Source organism: Barbus barbus, assembly GCF_936440315.1.
Source record: "Barbus barbus genome assembly, chromosome: 27".
Lineage (NCBI taxonomy): Eukaryota > Metazoa > Chordata > Actinopteri > Cypriniformes > Cyprinidae > Barbus > Barbus barbus.
In genome coordinates, this window is record NC_136755.1 from 26485401 (window position 1) to 26509254 (window position 23854).

At 36.7% G+C, this 23854-nt stretch overlaps 1 protein-coding gene across 1 annotated transcript in view; it reads right to left on the reverse strand.

Moving 5' to 3' along the window:
• Positions 1-23854, reverse strand: part of LOC306846981 (uncharacterized protein) — a gene marked incomplete at its 3' end in the record, with an annotated part of 65285 nt that overhangs the window by 17186 nt on the left and 24245 nt on the right. The window contains exons 5-32 of the mRNA XM_079380714.1: positions 20643-20754; positions 20374-20497; positions 19926-20201; positions 19177-19257; positions 18768-18884; positions 16298-16342; positions 16116-16178; positions 15867-15899; positions 12109-12162; positions 10959-11012; positions 10827-10880; positions 10327-10380; positions 9882-9926; positions 7298-7351; positions 7075-7128; positions 6579-6614; positions 6463-6492; positions 6325-6378; positions 5800-5853; positions 3276-3329; positions 2706-2759; positions 2537-2590; positions 2345-2398; positions 2127-2180; positions 1996-2040; positions 1845-1907; positions 1453-1506; positions 16-57 (exon numbers count right to left, since the gene is read on the reverse strand). Coding sequence (XP_079236840.1) covers positions 16-57; positions 1453-1506; positions 1845-1907; positions 1996-2040; positions 2127-2180; positions 2345-2398; positions 2537-2590; positions 2706-2759; positions 3276-3329; positions 5800-5853; positions 6325-6378; positions 6463-6492; positions 6579-6614; positions 7075-7128; positions 7298-7351; positions 9882-9926; positions 10327-10380; positions 10827-10880; positions 10959-11012; positions 12109-12162; positions 15867-15899; positions 16116-16178; positions 16298-16342; positions 18768-18884; positions 19177-19257; positions 19926-20201; positions 20374-20497; positions 20643-20754 — 1868 coding nt within the window. The remainder of the gene's footprint in view (positions 1-15; positions 58-1452; positions 1507-1844; positions 1908-1995; positions 2041-2126; positions 2181-2344; positions 2399-2536; positions 2591-2705; positions 2760-3275; positions 3330-5799; positions 5854-6324; positions 6379-6462; positions 6493-6578; positions 6615-7074; positions 7129-7297; positions 7352-9881; positions 9927-10326; positions 10381-10826; positions 10881-10958; positions 11013-12108; positions 12163-15866; positions 15900-16115; positions 16179-16297; positions 16343-18767; positions 18885-19176; positions 19258-19925; positions 20202-20373; positions 20498-20642; positions 20755-23854) is intronic.

Consider the following 23854-nt stretch of genomic DNA (forward strand, 5'->3'; position numbering starts at 1 on the left):
ATCTGTTGAACTCACATTGCCTGGGACCCCGGCTGGACCCCTGGGGCCAATCTCACCCTGTATGAATGAAAAACAGTAATAGTGAGAGGTTATATCCTTATCCTGTCAGCATGTTAATTATCTCATTAACCACCTACTGCCCTCAAGAAACGATCGCTGACAGTTTAATCCTGAATGTGTGAAACCTACAGCAACTCATGGTCAAAAACTGCTTCTCTGAGCCTTCTTTACTGTATAATGCTGTAATGTTGATACGGCAAATGTCATTACACAGATATGACTTGTAGGCAATTGTGCATTTAAAGAAAACGAGTCTTAGCAAAAATTAAGAATGATTAGGTGCCTATTTTAGTCATATTAAACAATCATAATTATGAAATAACTTTAGACACTATATCTCTTATCCTCGCCAAAGCTGCATGAATCCAGATTTATCAAAAATCCAGTACAGTAACATTGTGAAAAATGGTAAAATTGTAAAGGAACATCCATCAGAAATCCTTTTAATATGCTGATTTGCTGCTCAAAAAAACATTTCTTATTATTATCAATGTTGAAAACGGTTGTGCTCCTTAATATTTTTGTGCAAACTGTGAATCTTCAGGATTCTTTGATGAACAAAGTTCAAAAGAACAGCATTCATTTGAAATAGAAATCTTTTGTAAGATTATAAATGTCTTTACTGTCACTTTTGATCAATTTAATGCCTAAAAGTATTTTTATTCCAATCCAATCTTTTGAGTAATACTTCATAATTGTTTGTTTGTGTTTAACGCCATTCCAGCGTCCGTGGCTATTTTCATGGTGAGAAATGTTATGGCTGAATTAAAACGTTTTTTATTTTTGCTAAAAACTCCAAAACTGTATTTGGCTTAACTCTGTTAAAGAGTCTGTTAGGGGAAGTCGTGGCCTAATGGTTAGAGAGTCGGACTTGTAATCCGAAGGTTGCGGGTTCGAGTCTCCGGCCGGCAGGGATTGTAGGTGGGGGGAGTGAATGTCCAGCGCTCTCTCCACCCTCAATACCACGACTGAGGCGCCCTTGACCCTTGAGCAAGGCACCGAACCCCCAACTGCTCCCCGGGCGCCGCAGAATAAATGGCTGCCCACTGCTCCGGGTGTGTGTTCACGGTGTGTGTGTGTGTGTGTTCACTGCTGTGTGTGTGCACGTTGGATGGGTTAAATGCAGAGCACCAATTCTGAATATGGGTCACCATACTTGGCTGAATGTCACTTCACTTCACTTCACTTAAAAATCTCTTCAAATGAGTTACATAACTGAATAAAAAAGTTCTCATAAAGAGTTAAAACCAGCACAATCCAATAAAACAAAGGGATTCGTCAAAGAGAACATGTTGGACGATCTTCCCCAAATATTAAAAACTTGTGTATCGTACTTCATAATAAACAAATCACTGTTTTTTTAGTTTTTTTTTACTTTCTCTTGTCTCTCACCTTGTCTCCTTTCTCTCCTTTCGAGCCAGTAGGTCCATCTTTTCCTCTCTCTCCCTACAAGAGCGATGGAGGGATGAAAGCTGACAAAAATATGACTCACACAAAACTACATAAAAATGATGCATAAACTGACATTAATAAGACTACAAATTAATCTGTATGATGCAGAATATAATTCCTTACATTTTGCTCACAATCTTTGCAATTAAACATAGTCTGAACATGTGTTTATGAGAAGCACCCAAGTGAATAGATGATGGTCCTCACACAGTAGTAGTTTTTCAACAGAAGAGCATTCGTTTTTCACAAATCAATGTCTATTGATTCTGTTAATTATTAAAACATCTTATTTTGACTTCACCACCAGTAATATCCATTTAGTTCTGTCTTACTTGGCCTCCTTTCTCTCCTTTGGGTCCCATTGCGCCAACCTCCCCAGGCAAACCAGTCTCTCCCTGAGACAGAACAAGACAGAAAGAGAAAGATAGTTGTGTCATTCTGCCAAGGCTCTGTCAAGACTGATTGAAGTTTTACTTTCTGTACCCGTTCACCAGGAGGTCCTCGTGGTCCTGGAGGGCCTTCATCTCCCTGAGAGAGAGAGAAACTGACATTGGTGACCAAAAAATTGGATATCCAACCCAGATCTTAAATTACTAGCCCACGCCACCCTTTACCTTCGGCCCTGGTTTACCAGGGAAGCCATCCTGTCCAGGTTCTCCTCTTTGCCCCTAAATGGAAATACAAAATAATTAAAAACAGACTGAAGTCCACACAAAAAAGCACAAATGAAAAGGTCAAAAACCAGATCTGGCCTTTAGATGGGTTAATAAATGATGACGTTCTGCCTCCGCAGAACTGAGTTCACAGTTTGCCTCATTAAAACAGCTCTAACCTTCACGCCATCGTTTCCAGGAAAACCATCCAATCCATCTTTTCCTGGCAGACCCTGAAAAATAATTACCATCATCGTTTCAAGTTTTTTGCACTAAAATGAGTGTTGAGTTAATAGAGCAACAGATTATTAGTGTGTATGGACAGTAGTGTGTATGGACAGTATGTTTGAGTTCTCAGGGTAAAGTCTCACTGGTATTCCCGGTACTCCTGGTTTTCCTATGAGGCCGTTTTCACCAGATAATCCCTGTGAGAAAAAAAACAGATGAATTTAATATAATCTGCTACTATTATGTGGCTCTAGTTCAGTTTGCAAATAAAAACACTTGAAAAATGTATTATTTTGGCGCATGGAAACTTACTGGAGGTCCTATTTGTCCAGGGCTGCCTGGAGGTCCAGGAGGCCCCTGAGGACCCTAAAAAATACAAAAATAAAAAATTGAGATGTTGAAATTTGACATTCAATTGCTTTAAATAGCTTTCTTTAATCAATGCATTCACATTTTTTCTTTTTACAAAATTTTAACAATATTATGTTATTACTGTATTATATGATCACTGCATGTGAATTTAACAGAAACTTGTTCATTTTTGTAATTTTTTTAGTCTGATTTATGTTTATTCCTCTGGTAACCACTAGAGTTCACTGCTACTCTAAGAGACATTTTTTCATTACGGTAATAATGTTGAGAATGCCTTATAGTCATAATACTATTTTTGCATAGCATACCAAGTTTTCATATGCATGAAATAAGTAAAAAACCTACTATTTGTTAAAATATGTACTGTTGCATTCTGCCTTAAAATACAGTATACGGTAAGCAGTATGTTATTATTCCGTTCTAAACATAAAAAAAAAAAACACTTGACAGGAAAAATAAAGGGCGAAGAGCTTGACTCAGACTAAGAATGACTGTTCTGGTGGTTCTTACAGGTGGTCCTGGAAGACCATCAACTCCTGGCAATCCTGCATCACCTTTTTTACCCTGGAGAAACAGAGAAGATTTTTTATATTTTATTTATATATATATATTTATTATTTATATATATATATATATTTTATTTTTTTTTATCATCAACAATATATTAAAGTTAAACAGCCAAAATGACTATATTAATACTAAGAAAAAATGAATTCCATGTGAAAGGTCAGGTAGAGTTCATGATCTTTCTATCTGACATCTAGTGACTCCATGAATGAAACCTTCCATCCATCAGAGGCACATAGCAGGGGTTGCACTGCCCTCTGCTGGCCAAACAGGAAATCACACTTATGTTAATGTAATTTTGTTCTGTTCAATAGTCAATAGAACTTATGTATGTATGTACTGTAAGCAACTATATTTAAGATCGTATGAAATATGAAATATCCTGTGTTAATATATTTCCAACAGAAACAGGATGCCGGGGCCAAACATATACTGTAGCCAGCAGCCCATTTTTATCATCACAGTCACAAACTATGATTTGCAACTTCCTATTGCATAGCTAGTCGGTTTTAGGGATGTGTTCAATCCAGAGAACACTTGCATATACATAGGCTCAAAAATTTTAGACGTTGACTTAATGCCACAAAAATACAATTTTGATTAAGAATTTTAAGATATGAAGAGCAATGGGGGGGGGGGGGGTAAAATTCTCTCCCTCACATTTATGTTTGTTCAGGAAATTCAGTCACTGATATGGTAGAACATGCTAACATTTTAACATCACCTGCTGCTGGCATGTAAGATAGGAAAGGTACTTTGAAGGCATTACAGTGATAAGAGCTTAAAATAGAGGGGTATAGAGAAACTCTTGTAGCGTCTCACTCAGGGCTTCCTGCCGTTCTGCAGTTGTGCGTCATTCTACACTCACTCAAGCACCACCCGCAAGATCTGTTAGATTCCCTCACTAAGAGCTCCTGACAGTGTTTCCCGCTGGGACAGAGAGAACTTGGGCTACACTCAACACCTGCAGCCCCGCTGAGCTCCAGCACTGAGATACAGGAACTGCACACCCAAAATGAAAATTTACATTTGCAAGGACAAAAAGTAGTCAGTATGACTCATGCATACAGCTTTGTGTGAGGAGGAACAGACTGAGTCTGGCTTTCTTGTTTTAGCTGGACTATTGGATGGTTTCAGAATGGTTTTGGGCACTTTTCAGACACTTTTAGTGACTAGCTTGGCCAGGTTGGTTCGGGCGCTTTAAGCTAGTTTTTTTGTTTTGTTTTTGTTTTTCAAGAAAATCGGGAACCAGTGCCTTCGTTGGCCAAGTTCAGTGTATCATCCCTGCACAATTGAATTTATTTTCAATTGTTAACTTAATTTTAGTTTAATTCATAGTAATTTTTATGCTTTTGTAAGTTTAATACTTTTTGTGCCTAAGCAGATTCAGAGGCCCAAACTGGGAGGGGAGGGAGGGAAGGAAAGAAGGAAGGAAGGAAGGAAAGAACGAGAGAGAGAGAGAGAGAGAGACTTTGACATTTAACATCTCTTTAATAACCAGAGAAAATTAATCAGTAATTAAGGATCAATATATATTGTACAGGTAGGAGCGAGAGAGAAAAATACTTTGTTTTTTACTTTTAAAACCTCTTTAATTTACACCATTTCTCAACACATTACAGGGCTAACACACAAAACAAAACCAATAAAACATAAGCAACAATTTTACCAATTAAAAACCATGTTTCCAAACTTAATGTCACTAAAGCATCTCTCACACCCCACCTTATTTTGAAAAAGTTTGTTTATAATATGCAAATTCAACAGCAACCCTAAATTCTACAAATTATTTAAAAAGAGACAAGAAATCAACATCTTGACCAGCATTTTTACATTGATGTGTTTACTGACTTGGCTTGTCCCAATGAAAAATTAGCAAGCACACACTGTTCACGCCACGACTGCTTATACTCGCAACCAAAAATAAAAATATGAAATTCCAATTTCATAATTCGTTTTTCTAAAAGTACAAAAAGTGGAGTAAGCCTTGAAAACTCACAAAATAAGTGAAACACAGTGTCAGAAGCCTTACAAAAAGAACATTCAGGTATAACCATTTCAGAGAGAGAGAGAGAGAGAGAAAGAAAGAAAGAAAGAAAGAATTTTCATTTTAAAACTAAACTTTTTCTGTTTGCTTGATTGTTTCTTTTTAGAGCTGTTATTCAAATACCATTATTATTTTAGGCAAGAAACAATGTTTTCCGAGAACATTTTAATGATGCTGTCTTCTCATCAGTTGGAGGGCATCTGAGAGCGTTAGGCCATTTGAACATCTCCTGCCTCTCTTCCTAACGAGCTCCTCGCTTTAATCTGACCCCACAGAGCACTCAAAAACACCAGAACATGCACCGAGCTCTGCGCTTTCCAGCCAGTCTCTATGATTACCACAGATCAGGTTCTAGAACATCTTACATCTCCGTTTAAAGCAGCCGAGATGGATTGTTACAATAAAATACAAATGTCCTACCCTTTGTCCATTCTCACCCAGCTCACCGGGCAAACCTGGAGGTCCAGGTGGGCCCTGAAGAAAAACAGCATAAACAATAGGCTAATTAAAAACAATGAAGTCCACAACAGTAGCAGACAGAGAAAATATAATGCTTCTTATTTTCATAAACAGACCATGAATGTGATATTTTATGATGTACAGTGACTTTATTGTCTATTCTGTTCTAAATGTGCCATGTAAATCTATAAATACATCCACATAAGTGCTTACACATTGACACAAACACAGAATTACACTAACTACATCATTCCTTGACACATTTCCAACCTATTAAAATAGCGCAATAATGCCAATCATTTTCTTAAATTGATTTAATTTAAAATTTGTGGTTTAAAGCAATCACAGAGTCTGCAACCAGATGGAAGGAAAAGATCAGGCAATCAGCTTTTTTTTCAAAAGTAACTTCACTTTTCTTTTTCAATATGCATCTTTAAAAGAATAAAACTTGTTTGAATGAGCATTATATGACAAAATATATCTTACAAGAGGTCCAGGCGGGCCGTCCGCTCCCGAGGGTCCTCGTTCACCAGGGACGCCCTAAAAAACACAAACACACAGTTACGAGAATGCTCTACAAAAGCGAAGTTTAAGACTTATCTTCTCAACAGATTGCACACTTACAGTCTCCCCCTTGAGTCCTGCCAGCTGAACCTGAGGAACAACACAGATGAAGCCGTGAGCAACTCAATATTGCTATTTTACAACATGAATCATTCAGTATGAATCAAACGTCTTACCGCACCACCAGGTAATCCAGCAAGACCTTGTTCACCCTATAAGCAAACACAGTGTTTATTAAACAGTGGCAAAGTAGTTAAAATCCCACAGTGATTTGATATTCTGTGTGGAGTTAAACCAGTGTGGAATTGTCTGTATTGCAAGTTACAACATCTGATAGAATACATTTGTCATTTCCTTTGGGAATGAGTTCCTGAAAGAGTGCAGGACGAACAGCGAGAGAGTTTAAATGACACAGACTGGTTGAATTTTTGAATGGGCGTATTTGTGGATCAGCCTGAGAAATACAAAAATGTGATACAAAACTATAATTTTCCAAGAAAGATATGTGTTTTGAGGGTTTTATGGGAAATAAGTAAGAGTCAAATATATATGGGTGAACTATCTAAGAAATACAAAAGGACTATGGGTTTGGAACAGTCTGAGGGTGAATAAAAGACTTGCCCAAATCTTTCAGAGCCAAGCAACAAGCGTCTCCAAAAAGTGTCTCTATACCTTTTCTCCTTTTACTCCATTTGGACCAGGAACACCAATCAGCCCCCTAGGACCCTGGTTTTAGAGAAAATGAAAGAAAGTGAAGTCATTTAGGTAAAACATATACTTGACCTGAGCAAAACGTGACATAAGCTCACATTAATATCTTCTACATCCAGTGAACATGCATGCTGCACAAAACGGTACATGACAAATGATATACATTATGAAAAAAAGTACTTACGTCTTTTCCTGGAAGACCTGGTTTCCCTGGAAACCCATCTAAACCTGGTTCACCCTAAACAACATTTGAAAGTGAGACGTCATCAACTGGAAGATTTGCGTAATCGAAAGAGACAGTAGCGACATTAATAATATTACACAAGGTTTCCATCTTGAACTTTCTATTAATCAACAAATCCTGAAAAAAAAGTATCACAGTTTCCACAGAAATATTAAGAATATTAATAACAAGAAATGTTCCTTATGCAGCAACAAGCATATTAGAATGATTTCTGAAGGATAATGCAATATGTAATGATGCTGAAAATTCAGCTTTGCATCACAGGAATAAATTATAGGCAACTGAGGGGATGAAAATGTGACTAAATTAACATGACAAAAACATATGCAATATACACTATGCAGAGCCTGCTGTTTCAGATCAGAAATTCAGGAAATATAACAGATGGTGAATGCGTCTGTATGATGTATTCATTTTTAATTCAAGGCCATTTGATTCAAATGAAAAGCTATTCTCACAAAAGCATAATCTGATATTTCCTGTTTCAATGAACCGTGCACTGGTTCTAAAAATATATCCGTTTGCACTGAATTACCAGCATTTTTACTTAAAGTGCCCCTGTTATGGATTTTTGAAAATTACCTTTCATGCAGTGCGTAACTCAGCTCTAAGTGAATGAAAGCATCCTTCAAAGTTTTAAATCTGAAAGTGCACTGTGTATAAAGTCTCAAAAGAAAGAGTCGACTCTGAATCATTGAAATGAGTCATTTTTAAAACCAATCCCAGGCCGTTTCATGTTGATGTCAACATGAAACATTAGCATATTGCCCGCCCACTTGTTGGTTTTTTAGCATTAGTCTGAATGAAACTACATTCATTCTTTTCCACTAGGTGCCGCTTTTGGAGCAGTAGCTGTTTCCCCAGTAACGCTGTACACAAAGCAGCACTGCACTCACAAACGCAGCTTTTATTACGAAATGGAAACGAAATCGACCAATCGGACCAAGCACCGAAGATTAGCGTCGCGCAAAGGAGAAGTTTGGAAAAACTAATCATTGAGCGAATCGTTTGGGAGTCCTTGAGCAAGTAAGGTAAAAATAAATGAATTTTATAAGACGATGAAAGTATTTTTTGACCTCATTGCATTTCACTTTTAACCAACATGCATTTCAACCTGTTGTTGGGAACTCCCAAAACCAAAATATGAACCTTTCATTACTCATAATAGGGACATTTTAAAAGTAATGCATCGTTGCCTAAATTAAGCTTATATTCCATGTTAAAATATTTAACATATAGCTGTAAATATTTCTAAAATATTGTTTGTTTGAGCATCCCAAACAGCCAAATAATGCAATATCAATGGCATGAGTTGGGGGCAGGACTATATGTTTGCCAGCCAATGACAGACGGGAAGTGATGTATGAAAACCTGTACGAAAACAATCTCTTTTTTTCAGTTCCATTTTGTGACACTCGTGGCACAAATTTGCTCCATCTTTAACTTCTAAGTTAGTTTCGGGAATGTCAAATTTGGCTTAAAAGCTCTCAGTGTGTGTGCGGGGGCGGACCGTCAGACAGACTGAAGAATGACGGCAATGCTCTACCGTGTGATACTGTTCTTAGAAACTGTCTGACTGCACAACGCCCCCACAGAACAGGATATATGGAGTCTGCATCAGCACTGCGACATCTGTTTGAGTTATTAGTCTGCCTGCGTTCACTCTGTAGAAATATTCCTGTAGCGTTTGGATCTGACAGGTATGTACAGTACTTTGTGACAATGACTAGTTTGGGCTCTGTCCAAGTTATTCCAAAGCATCAAAACTAAAACAGGGGCGCTGACAAGGGGAAGACAAGTGGGAACATTGTCCCAGGCCTTTTAGTGGGTGGAAGGGGGTCTGCAATGACAGTCTAAACTAGATTTTTACATTTTCTGAAGACAATGTGAGTGCTGTGCATGCAAATCCTCTGCGACATGATTTTAGGAATTCAGGCATGAATTTAGGCATTCATGTCTAGCACAAATGGTGCGGGACATGCCAACGTTTAATACTTAATACTAATACTAAGCCTAAGTAATGATAATGAAGCGTAGCGTTAGTTCTGGCAGGTCACGTGAGTAAAGCTTGCATCAGCTGACTCTCAGCTGATCAAATCTACCTATAGGGATACGACACTTATCGCAGCATTCCTATATAAATGCTATTCAGTATTATTCAGCAGCTTGCTTGGGAGCAAATTACCCTCCTCCATCCCCAACTCCTCCCTTCGCCACAGTCAGGACTTGGCTTCTGACATTCCTGTTGAAGCAGACTCCCTAATCTTGGAATAATGTGTTACACTAAATGTAATTAAGTAATGATATCTGCTTGGTTCTGTTCTGTTAACCCTTGAGGGGTTATTATTGCTGCTCTCCCTGCTCATTCATGACAGGCTGCATGGATGGGTAGGGAGTTTTTGTCCAGAATAGAACCATACCCCCAAACCAAACTGTATGCTAAGTGTCTATCATTGACGATAGTGGTCCTGATAGAATTTGTGGTAACAGCTGTTGTGATTGACAGGTGTCAGTCATCCCTTACCCTTTCTCCAGAAGCTCCTTTGTCTCCTTTACCTCCAGTAACACCCTGATGAATAACACAATACACTCAATATATTACAAACGTCACAGAGAACACAAAATAGTAGATGCAAAGTCTTAACTTCAATTTGTTTCTGATGTTGTGATCATCTATTGAAGCCAGTTTCAACCTCAAAAATAAATAAAACTCAAACAAACAATAAAATACAAAATTCTATTAAAACTTATAATATAAAACAGTTACTGTGAGGAAAAAAAAAAAGGAAAATAAGAAATAAAGTCACAACGGGGAGATATAAAGATGCAGTTATGATAAATTATGTTGCAATTGTGAAATATAAAGTACCAGTCTTTGATAAAGTCATAAGTAGATTTTATTGCAATACTCTGAGGTGGAAACTTTCATGATCATCAGTACATGGTGTAAACGCACAGATCATACTTACAGACACCCCTTGAAGACCCGGTGCTCCGGGTAGACCGGCATCACCTTGGATACCCTAAACAAAAACCAGGTAAAAAAAGCTAGATCATGTTAAAAAACTACTAAGCACATCTAGCAAAGTTCAAAAATTAGCATGTCACCAAAAAGTGATAAAAAAGAGAAAATAACGGAAAATGTACAGTGGAGTGTTTATTGCATTATTTACAGCTGCTTCTAAATTTGTTGTTGATTTGATTTTATGTGACATCAGCAAGATTAACAATTCATTTTAAATGTGTCATTACATACTATTTTAGCATTTATAATCATAAAATCATTTAATATTAAGATATATCACAGCTTAAATCATTTTTAGGTTGACAGCCTTTTTGGACTCAAAATAACAAAACGATTCCCCTGAGATTAATTATGGGGAGCAAATATTGACAATTAGAACATGCTAATATCTGACACTAGTCTAATCAAGCCTATCTTTATTCTTTAGTCTAAAGGAGGTCTCACCTTTGGTCCGAGAGGTCCAGGTAACCCAGCTTCACCTGAAACTCCTTGTACACCCTGTTCATCAACACACCAATGCCAATCTCAAAATATGCCTTCAACCACATGCAAATAAACTTTCTGTCTGTCACTCACTCTCTCTCCTATATCGCCTTTTTTCCCAGCTAGACCAGGTAAACCGTCTGATCCCTTGAAAAAAGTTAAATAAATATTAATGTCACTTATAAACACATCTATGGAATCAAGAATGTTTAGACAAAATTGGACTAAAAAACGAGGGGATAAGATAAGGAGGGTTTTCTTATCATTTTATCCAGTGTATTCCTCACAGAGTTTTTTATTCTCTTTTCTGCTGATGTAATCAACACTGAATGGAATTAAAACTAACCAATAACATCACAGCATCCACAAATCAAACCAAAAGGACAACAAGTCCAGCCCTAAATTATCTTCTGTTGAATATTCAGCTTCACCTTAAGTACATCACATTTGATACACTAGCATTCAAAGGTTTGGGGTCAGATTTGATTTTTTTTATATATATCTTTTTCAGCAACGATGCCTAAGAAGCACAACTGTTGTTGACATTGATAATAATAAGAATGTTTCTTGAGCAGCAAATCTACGCTGGCCAAGAGAGCTCAACGCGCTGCAACTTCAGAAAACACATGCAAATAGAAAAAGCACTAGCAAATCAAGAAAACATCTTCATCAGTTTGACAGCAGGTGGTGAAAATGCTCACAACACAACCAAATAAAGAATTATATTTGCAGCGCATTTCTTTGTTTGGTTGTGTTGTGAGTATTTGCAGCATGTGTTTTGTCAAATTGACGAAGTTGTTTTCTTAATTTGCAGGTGTGTTTTTTTCTATTTGCAGTGCGTTTCTTTCTTTGGTTGTGTTGTGTGCATTTGCAGTGTGTGTGTTGTCAAACTGACAAAGTTCTTTTCTTAAGTTGCAGGTGTTTTTCTGTTTGCAGCGTGTTGAGCTCTATCGGCCACTGTACAAATCAGCATTTTAGAATGATTTCTGAAGGATCATGTGACACTGAAGACTGGAGTAATGATGCTGAAAATTCAGCTTTGATCACAGGAATAAATTACATTTTAAAACATATTCAAATAGAAAACAGTTATTTAAAACTGCAATAATAATTCACAATATTACTGTTTTTACTTTGATTCTTTAAAAACAAATGAATCTCATACATTCCCTAAACCTTTGAATGGTAGTGCAAGTTAAATACAAATGCCATTTCATGTTGTTTGCATGTAAGTGTGTCTTACTCTATCTCCTCTTTCTCCTCTGGCTCCAGGTTCACCGCGCTCGCCGCTGTCCCCCTGTGGAGAGAGACGGGATTTTCAGCTTTGGCTTTAAAACAAAAAAGGGGGAAAGGGGAAGTGGTGTGTGGCCAAGTATGGTGACCCATACTGGGAATTTGTGGTCTGCATTTATCCCATCCAAGTGTACACACAGTAGTGAACATACACCCGGAGCAGTGGGCAGCCAATGCTGTGGCGCCCGGGGAGCAGTTGGGGGTTCGGTGCCTTGCTCAAGGGTCTCACCTCAGTCGTGGTATTGAGGGTGGAGAGAGTATTGGTTATTCACTCCCCCCACCTACAATCCCTGCCGGACCTGAGACTTGAACCCACAACCTTCAGGTTACAAGTCCAACTCTCTATCCATTAGGCCACGACTACCCTAGATGTCATGACTTTGGACATGGTCCCCAAAATGTGGCCAAATGTGTTCCTGTGAAAAATCTGACCTTAGAAACCATATTTTAAAACGAGACCATCAAACCAGCCAACCAAAAACTCACTGTTTTTGCTTGAAATGATCATCAGACATCACCACAATTTTTCCCATCTTTGCACGCAAAGATTCCCATACTATAAAGGCATATAATTATGTAGAAAGGCTTGAGAGATCATACAAAGACCAAAAGAGGCCAACACTACAGTTAGTATAGTTTTCTTCTGCTCAATTCATTTAATCACACACTAATGCTAAACACCACTAAGGAACCCTAAATAAGTATTTGCCATTATATATTGCCTTTCAGATATCCCGTACACTCCAGGGAATCTCCTGGAATTCTGAGACTTGAACAGTAAAGAGAAAAGCTTGTATGACCTGATTATAGTAATGACTTCACACGCAGCAGCAGGCAGCTTCATAGCCTGTAATTACTCTCAAACGTCTTCACACTTTGATAAAGTCATCCGATAACTGACAAGTACCATCAAGAGAAAGTAACACAACAAAATGACCACAATCTTGAGAGCTTGGATGCAAATTAGTTTGATTTCAATTAGTTTCTAATGAAGTTATCTACTGATGCCAGTTTCCAAAAAGTAAAATGTCAGTACAATAATCAGTACAGTATATGCAGCTGACTTAAATGAACAAGTCATAGACATCATAAATAAGCTATTGCATTATGCACTGCAGCAAACATAGTTCAAAGATAGCAGACAGTGTCGAGGTGGTCATTACTTAAAGATGCGTTAAAACAGTTTCAGTAAACACTGTAGCCTCTATTGTAACAATACTTTGCAACATGTGGTAACATCTTTCTGCATGGGCAACATGGCTCAACTTTTCAAAAGCACCACAGCTTCAACACAAACATTTCAGTGTGAAAAGATTGACAGTACGACGACATAAGAGGGTTTAAGAGAGACAGACAGAGCAACACCTCAAACACAAACATGAGTTTGTGGCATCATGCATTTTAACTAGCCAACTCCTCAATATGCTGCTTGCTATCTTTAACACATGGATAATTTGTGAGAAAATAGACATGCGTTCACGTATACAGAATGAACACAAATATACATAGACGCATGGACACATGCAAATCATTTGACATGTACACCAAGAAATACATACACAAGCAATTGAAAATCATGCATAAGAAAAAAAAAACTAAAGTGTTCTGAGGGGTTGCTTATTTTCCCAAATAAGGTTCCTCCTTTATTAAATCTAAAACATTTTTCCACCTAATTTATTGTCTGCCATGTTAAAAAAAAATAAGAAATGTCTTAGTATTTTTGTCTTAAATCAAGATACAGTTTATTGAGAAGGAAAACGACTTATGATATCAAGTATTGCTCCTAAAACACACACACACACACACAAACTAAATTAAGACAAAATACAACAACAGTAAGTTTAGAACTTAGGTTTAGGTAAGAAAAATAATAATTTTCCGTTTGACTTAAGTTTATTTTTCTTAACTCACTAACAGTTTTTTTGCTTGTTTTAAGTATAAACTCACTTCATTTCGATTTTATTTATTTTTTTTAAGAGAGCAAGACATAATACCTTAAGGGATAGTTCACTCAAAAATGAACATTCTGTCATCATTTACTCAACCTCAAGTAGTTCCAAACCTGTATGAATGTATTTGTTCTGCTGAACACAAAGGATGATATTCTGAAGAATGTGAGAAACAGAGCAGTTCTGGGGCACCATAGACTTCTATAGTATTTTTCATTTTGGGGTGAACTATCCCTTTAAATTATTGTGCTTCAAGTAAACATCTTGATTTAGGACTGTTTTACAATACTGTTTGTATTGAAAAGCAAGATAAAAATATTGCAGTAGAAAATCATTGTTTGCAGAGCATAAAAGGCGTTGTAAGTCTTGTGCGGAGGCAAGATCATTTTATATGATGAACAGAACAGACTTAACTCAGAATCACAGAAGCAACTCAGTTTTTATTATATATATATATATATATATATATATATATATATATATATATATATATATATATATATATATATTTTTTTTTTTTTTTTTTTTTTTTTTTAAATATTCAATTTTAAGGGTTTTAAAGATTAACCACAGGCTTATGGGTTTGGAATGACACCAAGCTGAGTAAATGATAACACTTTAATTTTTGGGTTTGTTCAAAACTTAAAAGTATTATCCACTCAAAAATTTAAATGTTGTCATCATTTACTCAACCTCATGTTGTTCCAAACCTGTACAAGTTTCTTTTTTTCTGTAGAACACACAAGAAGATATTTGGAAGAAAGCTGGTAACTAAACAGTTGACGGTAGCCATTGACTGTCATAGTATTTTTTTTTCCATACTATGGAAGTAAATGACTACCATCAATTGTTTGTTACGTGCATTCTTCAAAATATATTCAATAGAAGAAAGAAAACATAGAGGTTTGGAACAACTTGTGGATGAGATTTGGGTGAATAATCCATTCAAGTAAAATAACTATTAATTGTTTTGTGTGTTTGTTTTGTAATTGTTAACCTGCTCAAGCACAGAATTTGCTGTTTTTAGGTCAGCTAATTCCACTGACCAATCCAGCATGCAACATTTTTCTAGCTGTGGGCGTTATCTGGCATCTAAATTTGGCCGATTGGTGACCGAGTGCAGTGGAAATCTCAAAATACGACTCCTTTCCAGAAGTCTTAACTGATTGTGAATCACCATATTCATCATACGAGTGAAATCTGGACTTTTACTGATAATACAATAAGCACAAGTAAATGTTTTAATAATGACAGTTGTCATTCTATTTCCCAACACCTAAGTCATCTAATTCTCCTGTATGAATCTCTGACTGATAGAGTTTAATTATGACATTATTCTGAGGTAATTATGCCCTGGAGTCTGTATTTCTGTCTGCCTAGCAGCGGAGGAAATCTGTTTTAAGTGCTGTGAGTGGGTGTTCGGTGCACAGCCTCTTGTTTTGCATATCCTGTGAGGTTGGAAGACCCATAATTCTGCATTTCAATAAGGTAAGGTTTGAATAAGGTTCAAATAAGGTATTTTTTATAGTTTTTATCCTCAAAAGGGTGGCAGTTTCCACAATTTGTCTTTTCTGCTGTTCATTTGTAATTCTAGACTTTGCATTCAAGGGAAGAATTAAGTTTTTGATGAACTGGTTTCTGGCTCACAAGAAAGGACAGAAACACACACACATGCACAAACACACACACACACATATAGACTACACATTCATTGTTTTGTCTGTCTTGAGGAGTGTGGCAGCTAAATTCATGACCTTACCTTCTCTCCTCTATCACCTTTGATAGAGATAGCCTGCAAATAATCAATCAACAGCGATCAATTACTCTCCAGGCGCAGAAAGACAGAAACAGCTGAGATGGAAGCAGATCAATATCATATGATTTTTTTTTCTTTCTAACAACTATATTGCAGAAAGCATTTCTAATATACAGCAATGCTGTTTTATGTTTATCTAAACAGTCAGCAAAGCTATATGAAACTTTATGAGTGATGAAATGGATGTCGTACACGCTCTCCTTTCTGCCCTTTGGATCCTGGAGGTCCTTCTGCCCCTTTAAGACCAGGATCCCCCTGCAGATGCAGAGTTTACGCAAAGAGCCAATGAGAAACCCAATGAAAATGTATCCAGAGATGTGCAAAAGCGTAATAAAGTCATTGTGCGATGCTGTGATACTGAAACTTCATTTGACCTTTTCACCCTTGGGCCCCGCGACTCCTGGTAGACCTGTCTCTCCCTGTAGGATGGGAAAGATTGAGAGAGATTGCAGAAGAGACAGATGAGGGGATACATTTTGAAAGACAGAGGTGAGAAATAAGAGTGCGTAAAGAATGAATGCATTACAAAACTAAACTGAATGCATTACAAAAGAAAGTTTAGATTAAAAAACTGATATCCAGCCTTATAAATAAAAAAAGTTCCAGTTTGAATAATAATAAAAAATAAATCTCCATCAAAAGCATCTGAGACATACTGTTCATTAACACAGGAAATAATTCAGTTCATAACTCAGTAAAAACAAACCAATATACTGAATGTTTACAATGTACTTGGGGGGTTAAAACATAATATGCTGCCCATGTTATATGAATTATATACTCTTATAATTTATATTTAATGATGGTTTACATTAATCTGCACTATGTTATTTAAGCTGCTGAAATAATAGGTTCTAGTTTTATTATTTAAATTTTTTTATTTTATTTGTTGAAAAGTTTACATAATTATACTTTTTATTATCAAATTTTATCACACTAGTCTAATGTTAACATGTTTATTTGTTGAAGTCTTGTGGCTATAACAGTGCATTTTATTGTAGCATTTGGACAAATCAGACACACAATTTTGCATTTGATTTAACAAATCAATTATTAGATTAGTTATTAGATTAGTCACAGACCCCCCACCCAATACACATACTGGGTGCAAGTCTGTCTGTCAATGACTTCAGGCCCCCGGTTCCATGGCAATCGATCTGATAGCACTAGTTTTATTGCTCAAAGGAATGCGGGCAGAGCAACTCACTTCTTGTCCCCTTGGGAAAAAGAGACATTATGCTATAAAAATGGACTCTTCTCTAATTAATATAATCATAGAAAAACCTTTCTTTAAATGAACACACATATCTTCAGGTCATTGTGTACATTATTACCGTTCTTGTATATGTTTTTGTGTATCGTATCCTGTTTTATGCATGCTTATGATAGAACACTAGTTAATATTACCTCATGCACAGTATATCATGTTTGGTCTCTATCAATTCGTCTTCGGATTATCTAATTGAGAGTGTATATTAGACGTCGATACCTATTCAACGAATAAGTGTTCTAAGAATCTTTAATAACTCCCAATCCGGTTCATATGCAAATTACCATGCATGGAGACAAAGAGTCGTAAACTTTCCCTCCAAAAGTTCAAGTCACCATTTGACTCCCCAGAGGTGTGACCTCTATAGCAGATAAAGCTCTCACGTAAGTGACGCCCCGGCAGTCTGTGGTTTTGTTAGATCCTAAGAGGATGTGAGCTAAAACTTTTTCTGGACCCTCTAAGTTTTTGTGCCAGGCCTTGCAGCCTTGACTTTCCATTCAACCAAGGATCCTGGGATCTCAGCAGATCTCTTTATTAGCTCTTTTTCCACTCTCTACCTGGAAGAACATTTCTACCTCAGAACATCTTTGGAATTCATCACTTTTCAACCCCAGAAGAACGTGATCGGGAATCCAAAACCTTGAAACCATTAAGACTTTCATCTGAGACTGCATTCCGGACGCTCGTCACGACCAAACGCATTGCAAGTATAGTACATTTATCTAAACGAAACAGAGGTTATTAGTACAAGTTATAGACCCCGTTATAAACGGCGCTGATGGTTTTACTCAGGTGGTTAAATTACTTCTTCCATAACTGCATTCTCTGGTTTTCCTGATTCATCCATCAACTCTCATTAGCCCTTTCCCCATGTATGAGTGATTTTATGTATGTTTGTTTGTTTGTTTGTTAGACTAGTCTGCGTTAGTGTTTAGTTAATAAAACTCTTGTGCACAAATTACATGAGTTTCAGATTCTGCCTTGCAAATTAATGTCCCTTTACGATTTTTGATCCTTACTACATGCTCTAATGAATTAATAGGAAAGTATTTTCTGTGGCCAAGAAAATATCCTTTCTTAGAGTTGATATGAACTTGCACTCAAAGTTTGCTGGACGGACAGATCAGTTGATGGCAATTTAATTCTGCTACAGTTATTACTGTCAGCCGATATGAATAATTGCAATTAATCATAATTAATTGTAATTATTTATATACAATTCCCTTTTGAGCTTATAAATTGTTACATTATTTATTCCAGTGCACTGACATCTACTGTAAAATTGCATTACTGTAAAATTTTGTTTGTATTACAAAGTGAGGGATGAGCTGAAATTATTTCCTGTAATAATCAATAACATGATCACAGATGGTGCTAACAGAAATCAAAAAAGTATTTAATATGAACATGACCAAAATATCTCCAGCACATGACTTCAGAAAAAAAAACTATTTAGCTCATGCACTGTAAATAACTTTGGTTACTATATCATAAGGCTGATATTCAATTTTTTGCATGTTAAACAGGGAGTTCACCATCTTAAAGAGTGTGACATTTGACCTGGAAGGTCTTACCCTTTCCCCTGCAGGACAGGAGCAGTTGACCGCGGCTGGTTTCTTCTGCTCAGCGCTTGTTGGTTTTGGGGTGGGCAGCGGGAGTGGGGGGGGCTCAGTCACCAGAGATTGTTCACACTGAGCAAGAAGAGAAAGTGAACGCAGAAACGGAAAGAGACAGAATGTGTTATGAAAGAAAGAGAGAGGAAGAGAAAAGGAAGCAACTTCAGATGTCCAGTATTATGAGTATTACTATATTCTGGACTCTGGACAACGAATATTCCCCATCTTCATCAAGGACTCAAAACAAAGATCTTTGAGCCCTTTGGAGAACTTGTCCTGTTCAAAACTGTATGTTTTTGCCTTACTATCCATGTGATGGCATAATGAGGTGAGAATAAAGGTTTGTATGCGAGTCAGATGCACTTACTGTGCCACCGGGAATATCGCAACATGTCTCTTGCTCAGACTGTTTACCATCACAGTAGATCACCATCCTCTGGAGGTCAAACTATAGAAAAAAACAAAGTTAAGCTGATTTCGGTTAACATAAAAATTCATAAACGCATCACCATTAAAATATTTGGGGTCAGTCAGGATCTTTAATGTTTTTAAAAGAAGCGCTATATGCTTACCAAGCATTAATTTGACAAATTATTGCAAATATAACTAACTAACTATAACAAACTAAAATATAAGTGCTCTTACATAAATCTTGCCTATCCTACAAGTTCATATGATTAATCCTGAAACCAGATAATATTCTTGTGGAAACCGTGATACATTTTTTTTTTTTTTTTTTTTTTTGGATAATTAGAAAACATTTATTTGAAATATTAATTTGTTAAATATTTAACATTTTAAAAAGTCTTTACTCTCATTTCTGATCAATTAAATGCATCCTTGCTAAATAAAAAATAAAAAATAAAAATAAAATAATTCTACTGATGCTAGTGTAACAACACAACATAAATCACTTGTGTTTTTTTTTTTGGAGATTACCTTGATGGTATTCTCTGAAGTACCATGCTAATATTAAAATATATATCAATCAGTCAGTACCTTAGTGTTGCATGGTATTATAATTTGATACCATCGTGGTACAATTACAGCACTTTTGTGCAAGGGAAACTCATGCATATAAAAAAGCATATACATAAATCAAAACTATTTTCTTACATCAATGGGAACGCTGTCATAGAGTCTCTTGCCGATGACTGTCTTTCCCTGGATGTCGATGTCTTCTCTTTCCTCTATGGGCAGCGTCTCAATGTGCTTACAGTCCAAGAACAGGGACACAGACTTGGAGTCCACCCTCATGCCGATCTTATGCCAGTTACGGTCAAACAGATTGTCCACCTCTGGGTTCTTAAAGACAGCGCGGACAGCATCCTTCGTCAGGCCTACAGCGTTGTACTCCACCGCCCTGTTCTCCCCGTCCAGACGGATGGAGACCTGGAGGACATTCTCATTAAAGCCTGATCAACTTACATTACCTTTATGATGTTTTATGTTATAAATGAATTCGAACAGATGTCAAAAATAGAACTTTTGAAGAGGATCTTCAGTTTCAGTTCTGTATACAGCCCTGCTGTTTCAGCCCCATTCAGGATTCATTAATACACACCTGTGGGATACCATATTTGTCATAGACCTGCCACAGGTACCAGTCTTCTTTACGAGAGGTCTTCCTGAACTTAAATGTGGTCACAAAGGCATATTCATCAGGCAGACCCTGAGGTAACACATCTCTACAACACAAGAATCAAAGAAATCAAAGAAAAATAAATGTGCATCACCTTGTACAATATATTGTCAGAAAACAAACAATGTAAATGAAGTAAAAGTGCATAGTGTGATTTTTGCATATATCATTGAAATAAATGATTCTCTTACTCTGTTTGTTGGACGATGGGCATGGTACCGAGCCGGACATAGGGGGTCTGACCTGGCTCAAATTTTTCTCCAAGAAACTCTCTTACATTGAAGTACTCCATCAAATCAAATCCTGGGAAAAGGTAAATAAATATGATTAATGAATAAAATATGCCCCTGTAGATTATTGTTAAAATGTCTTTCCATCAACGATCACTAGGTGGAGTCCATGAGACAGGTCAAAAAGACAACATGCTATAAATGAACTTTCCTAAATCGTTCCTCAACCAAAGGATTTACTTTTATAAAAATTGGTAATTAATAATAAAATATCATACAGCAATAAATCACAAAAGACATATGTGCAGTGACATATGTTCAACTTGATTTAGAACATTTCATACATGGAAGTAATTAACCAATCCAAAATCACAGATACAGAAATCAAGTCAATATTTAATATCATAAGTTAAAATACAAATTAACACAAAATAATGTGTGAAATGAATAAAGCAATCATAAATGATTTATAAAATACTATTATTATAAATTATATTATTATAATTTAGGGGACCTGTAACTATATTATTAGAATTTATATTATCAGACAGACAGATGGACGGACGGACGGACGGACTGACAGACAGACCGACTGACAGATTATTATAATACATTTAATAGAAAATTATGATTTGATTATATATAAAAAAAAAAAAAATTACCACAAAATGCCACGACTCACCAATCAAAACCAAATTCCAGAAATTCATGTAATACAGAAAGAACAATAAATTAAAGTAAAGAACAAAATCACCGCACAATTGGTAACCAGTGATTTCAGTATTAAGTTTCTGCGAGCAAAATGTCAAGCCTTTTTCCACATCCACACAAAAAAGTCTATGCCTCTGGGATCAAACATGACATCATTGTTTGTTTAAAAATAGTAGAGCAATGCTGTGTGTGTGGACATCAGCCCACTAATTAATGCTTCAGATCTGCAGCCAACGCTCATTAAACTCCACTTGCTGCACCAGATGTTTTAAAAACCAACCCTTCATGTGCAATTATGTCACTAGTTCTCCAACATACATGTGTGTGTGTGTGTGTGTATCGGGTTAGCAGTCCTGGCCTTCCATCCTAGTATATCGGCCAAACCAGGGCGCTCCTATAACCAGTACATAGTCTGTCACCATGACGATGCCAGCGGGGCCCTGGGCGTTGCCTGAGGAGGCAATTCAAGGGTTGATTTGGAAACACACTAATGCTGGTCTCAAAAGAGCTCTGGCTACATGAAACGATGATGGTTTGTATATATGCCTGTGAGGGTCAAGTAGACAGATCTCCCTTTCACTTGATGAACTCTCATGTTGTTTTCCTAGGGCAGGTGTGTTCATGTCAGCAAACTGAGGTTGTTTTAAACAGTCTAGAGAGAAAGATTATTTGTACTGAATGTTTGGAGTTGTTTAACTCGGTGGTAATGTGAGAACGTGCCAGTCTAGGCCAGTCTGTGCGTGTCTGTGTCTGTAGTAGAGTAACAGGTGGCTAGAAACGTAGAAAGCAGATGCTGTGTTAAGAGCAAAGTAGAAAAAAACTGCATAAAACAACAAAAGCACTTTGTTTTTTTCATCTTTGCATTCCCAAAGCACAACAAATCTCTGATGGTTTCTGGCAGACCAGCATCAAACATTCTCACGTTCCATCTGTGCTAGTTTTTAATTGACATCTTTGGCCATTACGGTACATCTCAATGTTTGTGTTTTGTTCAAAAAATTACATTTCTATCACTGTTTATGTTTTTAATTATTTGCAAAACTGTTGTTGTAATATTGCTTTATCATTCACATGATGCTGCTGATCAATAATTACAGTAAAACAGTAATATAGTAGTATTACAATTTAAAAGAACAGTTTTCTATTGGAATATGTTTAAAAATATAATTTATTCCTGTGGTGGCAAAGCTGAATTTCCATGAGCCATTACTTCAGTCTTCAGTGTCACATGATCCTTCAGATATCATTTTAATACACTGATTTTATTTTATTTTTATTAGTATTTTTGTGGAACCTGTGATATTTTTTTTTTAATTCTTTGATGAATTAAAAGTTAAAAGAACAGCATTCACTCAAAATAGAAATATTTTGTAACAATTTAAGTATTTAATATTACTTTTTAGCAAAATGACATTGCCATATTAATTAAGAAAAAATATGCTCACACTTTTGTTACTAATTATTATTGTGTATGCGTAAATATACTGCAATTTTTTTATTGTTGTATTCGAAAAAGTTTTTTTTTTTTACTTTAACATGCTATTAACTCAAGTGACCTCATTAAACTTTACTTTGTAGTTTCTGAACCTCTGAAAGTTTATCATCTTAAAAATAAGACTAATTTATCCAAGTGTTCTCCATGCACTTGTATGGTTAGTTTGATCAGTGTGATGTATTTATTCGAGCTGTTTGATTTCACACCGTGGTCTACCCTTCCTCCAGCTGTTCGCTTCTCATCAGCTCATTTCCAAGACTCTGTTTGTCTCAGCGTCTCCATGCGCCAGGCTCGACTCTCCGCCTGTAGCGTTTCTAAGCCTGGAGGAACCTTGCATGGCGAGCAGGACCTGTAATTTGGGTATGGTGAGTGAAAGCGTATAATCACGACCGAGTCTTATTTTAAACATTGAGAGAGCGAGGAAGGCTGGGTGGGTTCTACGGCGCGGCACAGATGAGTGCATTACGACTCGCGTCTTTGATCCGAACACATAGCACTTCTGCACAAAACGCAACAATCTGGAAACCAGCCGCATGAAAACTCTACGGCTGCGTTTTACACAAGGTCACAGTGCGTCAGCGTGACAAACGTCTCTGTGGTACAAGCGCCTGTCTTTGATCCAGACGCATGCGCTAAACGGATCTCTTGGTGTTTTCTCTGCAGCATCTACCAGCATAAGGACAATGTTTTTAAGATGCTGAAAAACAACGCATCTTAAAATTATGTTCTATTTCTTTGTACCCTATATATCAGGTTTTGAAATGCACTGATCTTTTGAAAATCTCCCGCTCAAAACCTGCTGCCTCACCATGCGCAAAACCTGTACCTCAAACAGCAGTCAATGCCAGTCATGAATTCGACCAAAAAAATGTTATCAAGACGAGTGCACTCATATTACCAGTGTTGGGGAAAGTTACTTTTAAAAGTATTGCATTACAATATTGTGTTACTCCCTAAAAAAAGTTAC